The following is a 16,832-nucleotide window of genomic DNA, read 5'->3' as shown; positions in this document are numbered from 1 at the left end:
CGGAACGTAAGAGTGAAAACAAAAATTAGGACAATTGAGAAAAATTTCAGAAAGATTGATTACCCTAATTTGGAGGAAGGTAACTGTATCTCTTTGCTTTAGAAGAAGTTAGTCATCTGGTCCATGGCAGCTTATCTCCAGTCATCTCTAAATCTTCATGTCACCAGAGGGAAGGCAGGCAGTTGCTGGCACACGCTTCTCTTCCTAACACCGAGCTGTACCCACACCGTCAACATGCAGCCCTGAGGCGTTCAATCTGCCACCGTGGCATCTGCCTACCTGCCCCATGCCAGATTTTGGGAGAATGAAGTTAACTGAGCTAATGCAAACAGATGAATAGCAAAAACAGTGCTCAGTAGCAAAAGCGAAAGCTAATTATAACTTCTCAGACAAAAATCAGATGCAGTAGAAAGTTTTATGAATATGTTGAAATTCAATGAAAACTTTTGGTCGAGTTTCAGTATTTCAAAGGTTAAAAGCTCCAGGACAGCTCTGCCCCATTTTCTCTTGGGACTATGGATCCAAGGCCTTCCAGTGCCTACAGGTGTAGGACCACCATGGATGGGAGACAGAGAACCTACAGCTGGGAACCTGGCTGCAGCTCCCTGCTATGCCAAGATTCCCCAGGACCTCTAGGACACGATGAGCACTGTGACCCCTGCAGAAGTCTCAGCTCTGGCAACTTCACAGTCCAAATTACTGGCTGCACAGAAAGTTCCTCCATAAGACCACCACCCTTCCCCAAGTTTCCAGGCTTCTTCCTGTACAATTGTTGGCATTAAACTCCCCAAGATCACAACCCTTGAGCCACATGAACGTTACCATTACCATGGGCTGGAACTCTCATGGCTTTCAGGTTTCACAGGCACCAGAGTATCAGTACTACACACTGATATAAGTGAAGCATCACAACCATTTCTTTAAATACCTTCTTCTGTCTCCAGCAGATTTCTAACTAAATGGAGGAGAATGCCCAGGTATCACACAGCTTAGAAAAAGACTGCATAATGAAGAATTAAACTATGCACAGAGTAATACTAGCAAAGCAACAGAGAGAATTGATTTGTATAATATGTGAACAAAATATTTAGATGTTTCAGGATGATCCCTGTAAGCAATTTTATTTCATGTTATGAATAGTTTGGTTATTTCTAGCTCCCAAAATAATTGGAGGGGTTGCCATTGATCGCATTCATTGTCCTTAGACATACAACTCGCACCCTAATCCCCTTACCAAGCAGTGCTTCAGTGCTCCCTTCAGACAAGGAAACACCACAAACTTGTGGTTTTGAAGATGGGGGTATATTCCTTCCCCATTAATGTCCTGCCATGGTTCTTATGCCCAACATTACAGCTGTAACCACAGGACCAACCTTTTACAGCATCTTCAAGGTAAGTCTTAGGCCATGCTTACATCAGCAAGAAGTATGACACGAGAATCAGACTTGTAAAGCACGACATTTGGCGCTAAGAATCCAGCTTTCACTCTGCATGCATTTCAAAGGGCTATACTTCAAACACAATCTTACCTGGTCCGGTGGGCTGAACACATACCAATTAGCCAAGACAGAGGGTATGTACATCCTGCAGTTTAGCTTTACCAAAGAACTCCATTTGTGCCATCACGTGATGCAAACTGATGTGTGAAAAGCAGGGAAGACTCGGATTTATTTCAGGAGCATTCAACTGACCAAAGATCAAAATGGCAGCATAGGTACAACTCCTGTTCTCCCAACAGGTTTGCACACCACCAGCAGCCCTCAACACTGTGGGAACATGCAGCTCCGAGATAAGATCCGTTCAGATAACCCTCACCCCAATGAAAATCAGTTTAATTCTTTCCAAGCTTCAGCATCTATCCTCATGGTACTAACTTCCATAATAAAGCCTATGCCTCCTATATGTAGGAGTAAGCAATAGTCATTATAAGAAGGCCAAGAAATCATCAAACACTTATGCCCTAAAAGTCCTCTCTCTCCACTGCAAGAGCAGTCAAATTTTAGTTACATATGATGAAAATCCAGACTAGATAAGAAAAGTTTTCCCAATTTGTTTTTTTACTTGATGACAAAGTACCCTAAGCTTCTTCAGAGACTTGCACCATACAAGACTACCGATGAGATTGTCACCTCTTCTCTTTTTTCATTCTAAAAATGAACCACAAGAATATTAACTGCTTTGTGTTGCAAGTGCCTGGAATCAAGCTCCTATACACGCAACAGGACTGTTTTCACATGCCAATCCAATATCATCTTTGATTTATTGATGTTTACTTTTTTTTTTTTTACTATCAGGAACTACAAAACACAGAAAAGACTGACAGCCAAATCATTTGGCTTAATATAAAGGAAATACAATAGATTTTAGAGTGACACCAAAACCCTAACATTTACAAGTATTTTCAATAACAAAAAGATTCCATGAAATTCCAAGTTCATCATTTACTGCAGAACAGAACAATTTCTCTAGGCTAATTATAACAGGGAATGAATATCCTTTAATAACATTCTTTATTATGAGAATAAATACATAAAACAAACGCAATATATTAGCCACATTTCCTCATATACATTCAGAATATAACAAGAAGCTAATAGGCATAATCATCAGAACTAGTTGAACAGATTTTTACTAAGCCAACAACACTCGAGGTAAGCTGGAAAAATTTATGCACCAGTAGCAGGCAAAGAACATGTGATTTCAATGTTTCCTTGATATTAATTTAAAGACAAACATACTGTAGTTATAAGCATGAACTGACAGAAGTGTTTAGCTCCGTGCGGTGGCCGTTTGAGGTTGTTCTGACTGCAACTGCTTTCCAAGGTATTCCCTGAAACAGAACAAAAAAATTAGACTGAGAAACATTGTGGACAGTGGGGAGTAGAATAGTGGTGGGAAGCATGAAGTAGAGAAAGAGGAAAAAGCTGTAAGTTTACAGTTTTTCCTTCAAATAATGTCTACTCTTTGACAGTCAACTGGAGCTACTCTGAGTATCTAAGCTTTAGGTATCCATCATCTATCCCTCTGAAAATAAGGTACAAACCAAGCATGAACACAACTGTCTGGAAAAAGACCAATGGCAATACTTGGAAGTCCTGGCAACTGTTACAGACCACATACGAAGCCCACAGATTTGGATTGCTGAATATACGTATTAGAAGCTGTGGCAAAGTATTTAAAAGGATGTCTTCCCATAACCCAGCTGCATGAGCACAAGTAATACCGATGGACACACAGGCAATTTAACCCATAGGCTAGCAAAACAGGCACTGACTGAAGAACCATATGTTGGAGTTGGAAGAAAGAAAAGATATCCAAGCCAGACCCACTGTATACCACCCACCTTCTTTAAAGTGTTTTCCTCACCTGTATTTTGAAGTGCATTAAGTCACTTAGCTTATACCTGTCCTCTCAACACTGGAACAAACACTCCCCAAATTCATAGCATTTACCTCGAGCAACAATACCTAAATTCTACGGAAAAATACTGCACAATTCTTCTGAATGTTCTCATATTTCACTGTCTCCTGTGAAAGCAGCTCAGCACTTCACAGAACCACAAAGAAGCTGAAAGAGGTCTTTAGTAATATCTGGGTTGTTATTGTTTTGTAACAAGCAAAACTTCAATAATTGTACCACTGCATCAGCTGAAAGAGAGGTTTCAGGACCTGTGAAACGTAGGCATTCTTTTTCCATTGCTGATTGTACACTTAGCACCACAGTTTCTCACTACACAGGTATTTCAGCCCACACAGGTTAAGCATTAAAAGCAGTTCAAAGAAATGACGTTCAGAACGAAGCCTTCTTAAAAAAGCCTCAAGAGTATGCACTTTTTCTTTAAAATAAATTTTTTTAAAAAATCGGTTCTTATTGCACATTTCAAAAACTAGTTTTAAGTTTCGTGTCCTGTTGAACAGCTATTCCCTATGCATTGCAATTCCTATTGCACAATGAAGTTTAGCATCACAACCATACCACCCAACAGCACTTTCCTCAGTTTTAAAGCTAAGTACCTAGAAAAGCAAAATTCCTACAGAAGTATAATGTTAACTTCAAATTCCACTAGCAAAGCAAACAACACACAATTTGTATGCTGAGCCATACATTACGATTTAGCACCTTCCTTCACAGCTTTATCAGGTGTTGCTGCAGGATCACAGTATTTTAATGCTTGGGCTGCACTCAATAGATACGACTCTTGATCGTAATAGGTAGGTTACCATCCTCAAAGTAGAGGCTCCTGATGGCAAAGAAGGAAACAAGCTGCTCTCTTGTGGTTTTGCAGGACTCAAAATTGTATCACCAAAATAAAAAAATTGACAGTCATCCAAAAACATATCCAGCAACTATGGAAAAGCTTCCAAACTCACCAGACCTCCTTCTGCTTCCTCAGTGTTTTTTTAACTTTGTTTCATGCCTATATACTTGTACTAGTATTTCTTGTCTGACATCCAGCCTTGAAAGCAACTGACACTGCATACATGGCTCTGCTCGCAGCATCACAAGCCTGTAAAGTTATTTATTCTTAAAGCACACATGAACCATTTTAAATGTGAAATGCCTATGATTTTCCCACTTCTAAGTAATTGCAATCAAGCTAACAATCCGTAACAGCACAACTATTGCACAGCTTACGCTGGTTCAGAGGTATGCTCAAGGCTTACTAAAATCCAACCACAGTGCAGTGCATTCAGCAAAAACCTCTGAGAAGGCAGAGCAGTAGTATATTTTGTAGGTACTTAGTGCCTTAACAGACATATTCAACTTCTAAGGACATACAGTAGATAGTACAGTACCTTCCCTACAAAACCTTTTATTTCAGCTGTTCATTTGCAGGTGTGAGGTTTAAGTCCAGGGACAAGGAAAAGGTCTTATATCATTTCCCCATACAGAATGAGTATCTGCACTTACTGCTCTACACTGCCATGCTGCCACCCCGGCTGAAAACCCCACACCGTCCCTATCCCATCACTTCTTTATTCACTACCAAGGGCCACTGAAACGCAAAAAAAAAATTGTCCCACTTGCTCTTACAAGTACCAGTTAATTTTCTATTTGGTTATCATCTCCAATTGCATGTTAATGGCAAACCTAGGACAAGTGCTTGCATGGTCTATGCCAGATGATGAGAGGGATTGGTAAGAGACCGACAGGAGGGATTCAGACAGCTTCTCAACATGAAGCTTTCATGTGCAGCCTTAGGAGAGCAGACTGATAGGTTATTCTGCCAGGCCTTTGGTCACTGCTCCCTCCCGTCTCCCACTAAAACTCAAGCTACTGACAGTGGCATCAGTAGGCCCCTGTTCTCCATCTGTTAAAAATACATACTGTAAGGACAAGAAAATTGAAGTATATTTTTTACACACTGGTGTTTCGTCACATCAGGACGTTAAATAGCACTGTAAGCTTCAATCATGCACTATAAGAGCACGTACAATGAAAGAAGGATAGATCTTGTTACCAAGATAACAAATCACTTCACAAAATATTCAAAACAGCATCTGACATTAGAAATGCATGCTACAATGGAAAGTAATGAGGTATTAGAATTGACTTTTAAAATTACAAGCTATAAACCCACTTGGACCACTTCACCCTATTTTAAACTTTTGTTGTTAGTCCTTCCTAACTTCAGAAAAAGATCATCTTTACCATAATAAAAGCATCGCGGTTGGTCTTTTGCAAGCACATCAAGTTTCTAAGATGGTTAAACTCAGAAGTAAAACTATACAACGTAAGAGTGTTGCCACTACTGGCAGAGATTCATGGATGCCTGATCAGCTCATATTACAGACTAAGAGAAAACCGTATCCTGCTAACATTTGATATAGCTGAGCTTTGAGGCCCACATACCCATTGCCTTTCAATACATAATCTTAGCAGTAATAGCTTTTTTCCTTTCTAATCAGGCCAAGCAGATCTGCAGAGTGTCGCTCAATATGCATTCTACAAGATGTACAAAATTCAAGTACAAAGTTGTGGAAAAAGAGCAAAATACTGTCCTGGCCAACAACAAATTCAGTCATCAATTCTTTCCATGAGAAAGCTGCCTTTCATCTTGAGTAGGCACTGTATTATTGTATATAATACCAGCCAGTCAGAAATAGCAAACATTTTCTCAACACAAATACACCAGCTGTCCAGCCATTACATACGGCTCACATAAGAGGTGAATACATGAGTTTGTTGCTTTGTTCAGTTTAATTTAATTGGTTTTGTTGGCATAGGAGAGACACTGACACCCTCAAGCTGAGATATACTTAAGTGTCATGGTAATTGCAACAAATGCTTAAAGGTCACTTAGGAAAAGGCACAAGAAACTGATCCAAAACGTAAGCCACCAAATTCAGCGAGTATGGAATAAGGAGAATCGCAAACTGGCAAAAGACTCTACCTGAAAATTTTATACTAATTTTCAGACTGAGCAAAGGACCGTTGTCAAAAAACAAATGAGAGATAGAAAAGTTTTAAGGTTTCAACAGTTTTCTAGAGGTCACGTGCTAAAAGGAACACGCCTTGCAGCTTAAGAACTACTACTTTTAGTGTTATACTCCAAATTCCAGTGCAGTTAGATTTACCTGTCCTTTAAGGAAAACTGAAAATTCTTCCTTTTGACAGGCAAAGGAAGAGAAGTAGATGAAGCATAGAAAAAAAAAAAATTCCTATTCTCTCTTTTCTAACAAGATTTATCTTAAATCTTGCTTAAATCCAATTTATTAAGGAACTACATAATAAAAAAAAAAATGATGGTCTGAACATCTGTAATATCTAGCTTATTTTAGTAGACTGAAGTTCCTAAGAGGCAGAATGTTTTCCCTTGACAAACAATATAAAAATATTGATTTTATTTTTATCTATCTAAACATAAACCTAAAGTCCCGTGCTTTTGAAAGTGAAAATGAAAAGCTAGTTCGAAAGAAATTATTCCCTTTATGAAAGAGTACAGAAGTGCAATAAAGTTCCAACAAAAAGCCTGCTACACAACTCAAAAGTCATTGCCAACACACATGGTTACAGACAAATCAAAGATACAATGAATAGTTAAAACAAGTTCAAAGGACAGGCGGCAGATGGAATAGTTTGAACAGATTTGACATCTTTACATTGCATTTCTACTATGGGTCTAATAACCTGGATTTGCTGAGAGAGACAGACCAGTTTTAGTCATTTATTGCGGCTTCACAAGGTATTCCGAGTTACACAATTGATGTATTCCCAGCTCTAAGCAGGCTAAACTGTCCCTTGAAAGCCTCGGTCTAGACTGCTGCAAGGACAACTCCACAAATGTGACAACCCCTGGAACCTTCTAAGCAGCACAGTCATGAAGTGCCAACACCAGGACAAGGCTGCAACCACCTCCTATGTCCCCATCTAATCCAGTGGAGAACAAAGGTGCCACAGCCACCCTCAAACCCATTCCAGCTGTGTGTGCCTGCCTTGCTCACAGAGCACTCATGCTGGCATTCTGGTGGGTTTTGTTCATTTAACTCTCAAGTGAGTTGTTTTCTCCCAATAAGCTTCCTTGAACTCGGTTACTGCAGTGTCACATTAACACTAGTGGTGGCCAGGAGAAAGGCACATGGAGCTGGAGGGTGGCCACTACAGGTGCATTTGCCTTCCACCAGAGCCACAGAAGTCAGTAGAGAAACTAAAGAAACCCTGAGCCTGGAGCTACATTAATATTTGGAGCCTGAAATATAATATTAACAAGTCATACTGCTGGATCAGAAGTTATACCACTGCATATTTTTATCTGTTCTTTACAAAATATATAGTGTATGGTTTTATATGCATATAAAATGTTTTCTACATTACATGCACTGTTCTTCACAGAAGTAAATAGCAATCATACAGCTATGAAAGTAGTAAACTAAAAATCAAAGAGACATCTTCCCAGAGAGCTGGGCTAAGAGGACTGTCCAACTTGGACTACTACCACACAGGCATACAGTGCGGTTCTCTTCTGCCACTTGTTTGCTGATTATTCACAGTAAAGAGACATTCAACATTCTGATGTGCACACTAAGACTAAAACAGCCTCAATGGTTGGACAGAGGGATTATAAACATTAAGTTGTTGGGTTATTTCCCAAATGGAGCCTGTCTTTAGCTGAATTCAATAATATTAATAGACAATCTACAGATTATCATCTGATTACTGAATCATAGCATGGTTTATAGTCCTCCTTATGACGTGAAATGCAAAATCAATATGTGTCTTCAGACTGAGATACTGCAAGAACTGCCCTTTTACTCAGCAGTTTCCCTTCAGAGCAGTTTTGTCCATTTTTTGGAAGAATAATTCTAGACTTCCAGTTCAAAACTTCACATGCAAGCATAAAGAAACAGCAGATCAATGAGCTCCTATTACAAAGCTATTACTCAAACATTTTATTAGATTATTAAAAACCCCTATCAAATTCAACTCAATATATGCCTTTCTATTATGGAGACAAGGTATAAGTCATTTTTCACTTGTGCTATGAGCTAACACACCCAGCCATTCTGTGAATTAAAAAGAACCAACATGACTAAACCATGCAACTTGTTTTTAAAGGGGTTTTATATTTAATCAGAAGATTTAGTTGTCACCATGAGCAGTAAGCAAGATACTTTCAACACTTAAGAGCTTTAAGTTTGCACAAAGTATTTCAGAACAACTGACACAGGAAAACTGAATTAAACATTATCTATCAGGAAATCATCTTTAAAAGAACACTAATCAGAAATGAAACTATCAAATTGAGCAGGATGTTTGATATGTGCAAAATATTTGCTCCATGTTAACAGAAGCTCTAAAAAAAATAAAGTGCGTTTTACAAAGAGTGCAGATCTCATGACAGAAAACATGATCACAGAGTGAAATCACGGACAGCATATGCACAATACAAACCACAGGCCCTACCCTTATGGAATGAAGCTTTACAAGAATACATATTTCTGTTCAAATAAAATATGAAACACTTATACTAGATATCAAGTCTGCCTATAACTAGTTGGATTTTGCCTAACTTGTCTCATTTTAGCTAGGAACTGTCCTCTTTAATATTAATTTTTATCAGGGACACAATCTATCTTCTCAAATTTTTCAGTTAGTTAAATTCTGTCAACTATTATAAAGGAATTCTACTGATGATGAAGGCTAAGAAACAGGATAGATAAATGCAGTCAATTGCATTATCACGTAAGGCATCGTTTCCTAGATTTAAGCCTACTCTATTAAGCATTACTGAGTGTTGGGACAGAAAAAAAAGGCGGGGGAAGGGTGGGGGACAGACACACGACAAACTCGATGGCTGCCAGTTAACTATCATTACACCTTACATTTCTCACTACCAAAAGCAAGCATGGTACAGAACCTATCTTAGGAGATACATGGGCTTCGAAGAACAAAGTTTATACCAAATAAAAATAGTGACAAATGCTAAGTCTACAGAACAAAAGCTTCTAAATATAGCATATGCTGCAAATCCCAAGCAGTTTCAGATTTTTTTAATGTCTCTCCGCATAACTAGTCATTTTAAAAGATGGAAAGCAAGTAATTTTGTCTGGGATGTGCACTCTGAAAATCATACATGAATCTGTAGCATATTCAAAGCTTATCTGCATTTGTTGTTTCAGTGTCCCATTTATTAATTTTATTTCCAATACCATACTTGATCATGCAGCAATGATACATCCTAACTCCCATTGTTTAGCATCCTCCAACGTACTCACACTGTCCATGTCAGTATCAAGTCATTGAAGAGCAGTTTATTCTAAAAGCCTGCCTGTTTAAAGGAAGTTTATAGCTCAGAGCCCACACAAGTGAAAGGAACCTGGGGAGATGAACCCAGAAGTAAGAGATGCGAACCCTCACTAACAGTAGCTCACTACAAAGGCATTAGCAGAAGGGTGGGCAACACAGTCCAGTAGTTTAGTCAATGGGAGCAAATGCCAAAAGATGCTATAAGTTCTGCCATTATCCTAACTCAGCCTGAGGAAAAATAAATGAGTTTGGAAGTCAGATCCACCATGGTTTCAGTAGCACTTGTATGAATACTGAAGAACTTTTGACCTATAGAGGTTAAACCACTGCATTTTACTTTATGTTTGCATGAACAAAGTGCGCACATGATCCACCTCTGCACATCTCGGCTACACTGGATGTTGTAACAATTCTCTTTTATTTCTGACCTCTGGTCCCCAACTCCCAACAGCACAGCTGCTGACAGAGCAAGAAAAAAGTAATAGGCTGCGCTTACTACATAAGTCATGAGCAAACCTCCCTAGGCCTAACCTGGCTAGAAGACAAGCAAGCAGTAGAAACTAATACACTATGTTCTAGATGACCAGTAGGGTCATAAATAAACTATGCATTAAATGTGGAACATCTAGAATTCACCTAGCTCTTCATCTAACTCTTACTTTAGTGAATACAGTTGGAATTAACCCCTTTAGAATGAAGCCAGGAGAGTACTGGTTCACAAATCTTAAAGACAGAAGATTATTCCCACTGCTCAACTTCAGGCACTGAAGCTGCTCTGCACTGCCCTGAAAAACTACCTGCTTCTCTCCATTGTTCATTGAAGGAACCTGGGCTTCTAACTATAGGTCCTTTGAGTCACAACACCCCATCCCTGAAGTTCAGTAAGACATTGTGCCACGGAGCACATGAAAGGCACATGCTTCATCTGTAGAGATTAACATATTGGGTTTCTTTAAAGTGATATATGTAAGTGATGTCAGTTTAGAACTTAATGATTTGATACTTTTCAAGTCTGCGTCATTAAAAACATTGCTCCAACAAGCATTGGGTTCCCAAAACCAGTTCCTAATACTAAAATGGTCAAGTTGGGTATTGCCTCTGAACACCACCAAAGACAAGGAATAAGATGATGTATCTCATATGTAGCTGTAACACAAATTGAACAAGACACGCAAAAAAAGAAAAAACCGGCACCATCATTGCCATGCCAAACTCCCCCATCTGCCAATAGCAAGTTTTTACCACCAGCATGGCGTGCTATGACTAACACAGTTAGTTCAAGTGAGATTAAAACACAGGATAAATTACCATTTAAAGACATTAGGTGAAGCGAAAAAGATACCTTCTCTCCCTGCTTCAAGTGCATGATCATTTAACATTCAAATGTAACTGGAATACTTCACCTCAACTTACCTCATCTGAAAAGCTGACAGCAGTTACTGCTTTTGTCAACCTAGTTTCACTATTAAACAGAATGCCTGACAGCCTGATTTCCCTCCATTTATCCCTGACTTAAAAACCCCTAAGGAAAAGCCAGTTGAGCAGCCTGTAATGAACTATTCAAATTACTTAACAGTTAATTGTCTCCAAGTTGAGTTACTAGCAGTCTAATGACATAGCTGCGTTTTAAGCAGAATGCCATTTCAGCTGCCCCGTGACACCCCCTCAGTTCAGGTACCAGAAGTTTTCCTCACGCTGCTGCTCCAGGCACAGCACTTGCACCAAGCCTCAACCTGCCAGAGCAAGTCCCTTATTTTCTCATCCTTCTCTCGGTTAGTCTCCAGATCTAGGAAGAGCCTGACTGCCAAAGTTGTTCCATACCAATTAAAGGAAAAAAAAAACAATTGCTTTGAGGGAAGTAACTGGAATTCCAAAACACATGGAAGCAAGGGGGGAAATGATTATTGTTTCCCCAGCTCTGAAGAGCAAGGTAAGCAAAACCTTAAAGTTGCTGAGTATTCCATTCTATGAGAAAGCAAAGCTAAATAAGCAGGCACTTGAACTGCACTCTGCAGCAGTAAGGGGACTCTGCTTTCTCTTCTCCCCACACAAGCTATGAAACAGAAGAGCTCCTGACATACATCAAAAGCCAGATCTATATGAGGACAGATCTAGCTTCCCACATACAAATGATGTGTCATTTTCTTAGTTCAAGCTACCTGATGTCCATTCCAGGGGGAACACTGCTTTGGCAAATACAAGCCAAGGACAATGTATCCCAGACGTTTGTTCCAGTAAGAATTAAACAAGAACATATTCCCTACAGAGATGACAATATAAATCTGAAAATGGCACTAACTTAAACAGATCCTTTCTTTTGACACCTCTGAAAATCTGAAACTAGATGTAATTGCAATCTCTCAGTCTCAAGTTTAAAGGTTCACAAACTGAAAAGCAGGCACAGAAATGTTCATGCCATTAAAAAAAACCAAGACAAATCTAGACAGCCAGCTGTAATGTTTTTAAAATGAGTACGCTTAAGTTGAAAATGAGAAAGAGCCAAGTTAGGTATCCAAGAAAACTTTTACTACCAGTGAGGGTTGTGCTGGAGAAAGATCACAGTTTTATATTTTTATTACCAGATTTTCAAGACATCAGAACACCTATGAAATAAGATGTGTCCCCACTGCAGAAGGTAAATTCCATAGCTAAGCTTTCCACGCTGTACTCTGTATTTAGCTATAGCCAGTTTATAATACTTGGAATCCTTCAAATATATCAGAACAGCATTGTGACAAAAGCAGCATTGTCACCAAACTGAGAAGCAGGGTGGAGCGCAACATACAACACTGCCCCAAAATTAGGTTGCACGTGACCACACATCTAATCTCATCTCCACGCACTCAGAAATTCAGTGTTATTTACTGAAGTCCTCCTTACAGGTGGAGAATGTTAAGTATGGATTTGTCATAGTAGGTTATTTAGATGTAAGTTTTTCTCTACTACAGAAGGTTCCCACAGCAGGAGAGAGGGAGGAAGCAGGTTCAAATTAATATTATAATACACGTGAGAGTTAAACCCCATATTCTTCAGAAAAGGGGGGAAACTAGCTGTGTTTTACAGAAGATACACTGCAGGGTGAAGGGACAGGAGCTTTTTGTCAGCCTTGCTAGCCTGTCTTCTACAGCAAGTAGGTGACTTAAACAAAGAACCTGTAAGAATGTGCTTGATAAACCTTGTTCCCCTACCACTTTCACACTGTTAGCACCATTACTACTCAGCCTTTTAAAAAGATCACATTCTGTCAGAAGTGAAAAAACTGACACAAGTTATATGTGCTTCCAAGAACCAAGCTTTTCAAGAATAAAAGGTTAAGTTCAAAATTAATTTTTTTTTTTGTATCTCAACACTGATGTTCAATGTCCTCCGATGTACTGTTGCATTTTTGGTGAGGCACTGGAACGGGTGGCCCAGAGAGGTTGTGGAGGCCCCATCCCTGGAAGCGTTTAAGGCCAGGCTGGATGAGGCTTTGGGCAACCTGGTCTAGTGGAGGGTGTCCCTGCCCATGGCGGGGGGTTGGAACTAGATGATCATTGAGGTCCCTTCCAACCCAAACCATTTATGATTCTATGATTTTATCTTTAAGACAATGCCAAACTGGAAATATTAGCTTTGGTAAAATCATAATTAAGTATCAGATTAATAATTCCTAATTAGTATTTTTAACTCTCCAGGCTTTATGCTTAGCATACTTAATTAGTTTGGAAAGTTATACAAAGTCGTTACGTGAACACTGAAGTTTTTCAGGACTTCAGCCCTCCAATGCTTCACTATAAGCGTCCTGTGCTCTGTTGGAAAGGCAGTATCACCCAACAGCAAGTTCTGTGGCAGAATATGCCAGAACTTCAGGGCCTTTGGAGCTTTATTAGAGAAATAATTAGAGAACTAGTCCACAAACAATGAAGGAAAAATCTCATTTCAAATGCTATTCCCAGCGAGTGATTTTTCTGCTTCATCTAACCAACCAGCCCATAAGCTTCTGCTACTCCAGGAGCTCAAAACAAATTGTACTTGCACCCCTTAAAATAGCAACAGAAAAATAACAGTGTAGACTGTGGGAAAGGATTAGAGCAGAAAACAATGCAAAAGAATGGTCAGGCATGCATTTTGCAAAGCAACTGCAAGTACTTGGAACATCGACTCTCACATCAAGCTACTGATTCCTTCAGCTGAGATTAAGTAAACTTGCTAAAATACCTCATACATCCTTAACATTTTGAAGACTGTAGTTTTGCAAGCCTAAATTACAGCTCATATTAAATATTAAGCAGTTCAAATAAGTTAAAATATATTGTTCAAGTGAATTACTGATGTGGCATTCAATCATGTAAGGTGAAGCTACTGAATTTGATTGCAACCAAAATATACAGAAAAAACTAGCTAAGATCTTACACATCAGCATCATATTGCTCTATCATTCAACAACTGCAGTCTCACCACATAAAATGTTATTCCCCCCTTACAGAAATCTACTGTCCTGAATCCTCTCTCCACGGCCCAATATTTCTTACTGTTAGTAATGTTAAATAATCTTCACATACCAGTTGTGAACCATCAGCTTCTGCACAGCCAGTAGTGCATTATAACGAACTTGTTGGTCTTCATGATGCATGTGGTTCATTACCAGCTGTTTACCACCAAGTTGTTCAATCACTCTGAAAGAGAGGAGGGGAGCAGCTTTTTTTGACATTGCTTCAGCTTCTGGGTAGTTATCCTATCCAACCACTTCATGTTCAAGGCATTAAGAGGTTAAGTTTAAGTCACATAGTAATTATTTTAATAAAAAGTATTTATTTACTAACATATTATTTGACATGTTAAAAATGCAGATTTCTCATACTACCTACTGAATTTGGTTTTAAATTTTTATTTTTTTTTAAAGAATTCACATCATCAGACTCCTCTGTTTGCTACCTACTGCCTGCTTCCATAAATTTTTAAATAAACAACAATCAAGGAAGGAGCACTTTTCAGAGAGGGTTATTTGCTTTACCCAGCTTGCTAAAGAACTCAATACTGGCTTAAGATGGTTGGCAGGGCACAACACTATTGATTATTGTTTAGGAGGAGGTAGTGTCCTCCCCTTCATAAACTGACAATAACCAGGTCACTCAATTTTTTGCAAGAATAAAGCCCCAATCCAGTCCAGCACTGCCTAATCCAGAAAAAATGCTTGTAATCACACCTACACCTATTAAACCAGCCACCTGGTGGTAGTCATAGTGCTTTTTGCCATTCAAACTGTACTGGAGCTATTCTCGCCCAAGAAACAGAACTGGCTGCTAAGGTACCATTTCCAGAAAAACAGTATGTTTGAGTTGCATCTTTCAGTATAAGGTTCACCACAGTACTCAGCCATAGCTTTTTAATAGCTATACGAAATCCCACACAAAATACTGATGAAACCTTGTATCATATGTAATGAAAATATCATTTCTTATTAAAAAAAAAAAGAAAAGCAATACACTAAAACCTGAAAAAGTATCACTATCCAGATGACTCTCTACACGCAGCATTTTGGTCTGTCATAACAAAGTTTGGAGAAAATTTGCAAGGAATATATAAACTGATTACTCACTGACTTGCATGTTTTTTACATCAATTCTCTCACAGGTCACTGAGTAATTAAACAACATCCTCTGAAGAGGTTATCATTTGCATTACACTTAACCTGATGCTATCCTGCCATTCTGAGCTTGCATTAGCTATCTGCTTTTATTACTGTTCTTTTCATGGCCAAATTAATGCATTTACTGCTGCACAGTACAACACGTTTTTGTAAACGGCAGAACAGGTATAAAGACATAGTGTGCAGATGAAAAAGAGAATTTCTCATTTCATTTTACAACTCAGTCAAAACCACCCTGGAGACCACAGGGAATATTATTTCCTAACAATATTAAAACATTTAAGGATGTTTCATACAACGGGAATGCACTCAGAAAAGTGCAATTGTTTTAAGCTGAGAAGTCCTTGCCAGGAGTTCAAGAAGTTATTAGTAATGTAGCGGATTCAAAAAAAATATGTTATGCCTTCCTTAGGCTGCCTCGCATTTTTAACCATAAATATAAAAACCACTGCATACAAAGACGATGAAACACAAACAAGAATTTTTTCCTCATTACAGGACTGACTTAAACACTGAATTTTCAGGAATTGAAAGGAGGTAAAAAAGGCATTAAAGTTCAAAAGCTTCCTTACGCTAGGAGCATGCAAGAATCAAAATGAAAAGTTAAAATCCTATAGTCACAAATGGTAATAGAGTATTTCAGATAGCAGTACATCACTGAAATTATGGCTGAGAATATGAAAAGTCAAAGAACAGCATTACCATTTTTGCATAACATTGCCTACTGGTACAAATCACCTCCCAGCCACGTGTTTTAAACCAAAAGGTAAGCAACTGTAAAGAAGGTTCACAGTGAATGCCATTCAAGTTCAAAACCTGCTCAAAACACTAGTTTTAGTTCCGTTTTCCCTCTCCTGAACTTCTGCTTACTTTACAGTAGTGATAGAGCCCAGTGGGCCAGTTACAGTATGTATCTTCTGCAGGGACTGTTACCCATAACAACAGTGGCAATTCAAACACGTTTCTGGATGCTGAAGAGCCAGATTTTAACATGACCCATTTAAAGGGAGAAAGAAGAAACAGAAGATGAAGACAAGTGACAGCAGTTTAGACTGCTATACCAAAAAAATATTAATATAAAATTCACACTACATATCTAAAAGCAGACCAAGGTGAAAAAGTGAATGCAATTAAGCTGTTTCTGAATCACAAGCTAAGGAAGGGAATGGCTCTAGGTGTCAATCTCTTGCACATGCAAAACTTAAACCCCATGTTTATGGCATTCAGGTGATTAAAAGTGTTGATCTTACATAGCAGTAACCCTTGGGCCACATGGAAGTTGTACTGGAGGCTGATGTTTAGTCTGCATTTATTTTCAGTGACATCAAACACCAATGTTGTACTTATTTCTGCTATTATATTCCCAGAAAATGCATGTTGGTGAGCCTCATTAGAAGCCCACAGTGCTATTGCCTTGAGAATTTGGTCCACAACATGCAGTTTTTAAAAGCAAGTT

At 38.8% G+C, this 16,832-nt stretch overlaps 1 protein-coding gene across 2 annotated transcripts in view; it reads right to left on the bottom strand.

The window, feature by feature from the left end:
- Positions 1 to 2,241: 2,241 nt before the first annotated feature.
- Positions 2,242 to 16,832, bottom strand: part of ATP6V1H (ATPase H+ transporting V1 subunit H) — a 48,614-nt gene continuing 34,023 nt past the window's right edge. For both annotated transcript variants that reach the window (XM_054816108.1, XM_054816107.1), the window contains exons 13-14: positions 14,289 to 14,402; positions 2,242 to 2,830 (exon numbers count right to left, since the gene is read on the bottom strand). In XM_054816108.1, the coding sequence (XP_054672083.1) occupies positions 2,770 to 2,830; positions 14,289 to 14,402 (175 nt within the window). In that variant the 3' untranslated portion in view covers positions 2,242 to 2,769. The remainder of the gene's footprint in view (positions 2,831 to 14,288; positions 14,403 to 16,832) is intronic.

This window comes from Grus americana, chromosome 2 (genome assembly GCF_028858705.1).
Source record: "Grus americana isolate bGruAme1 chromosome 2, bGruAme1.mat, whole genome shotgun sequence".
Lineage (NCBI taxonomy): Eukaryota > Metazoa > Chordata > Aves > Gruiformes > Gruidae > Grus > Grus americana.
Note: the sequence above shows the minus strand (reverse complement) of the source record. Positions and strands in the feature narration are given on the sequence as shown.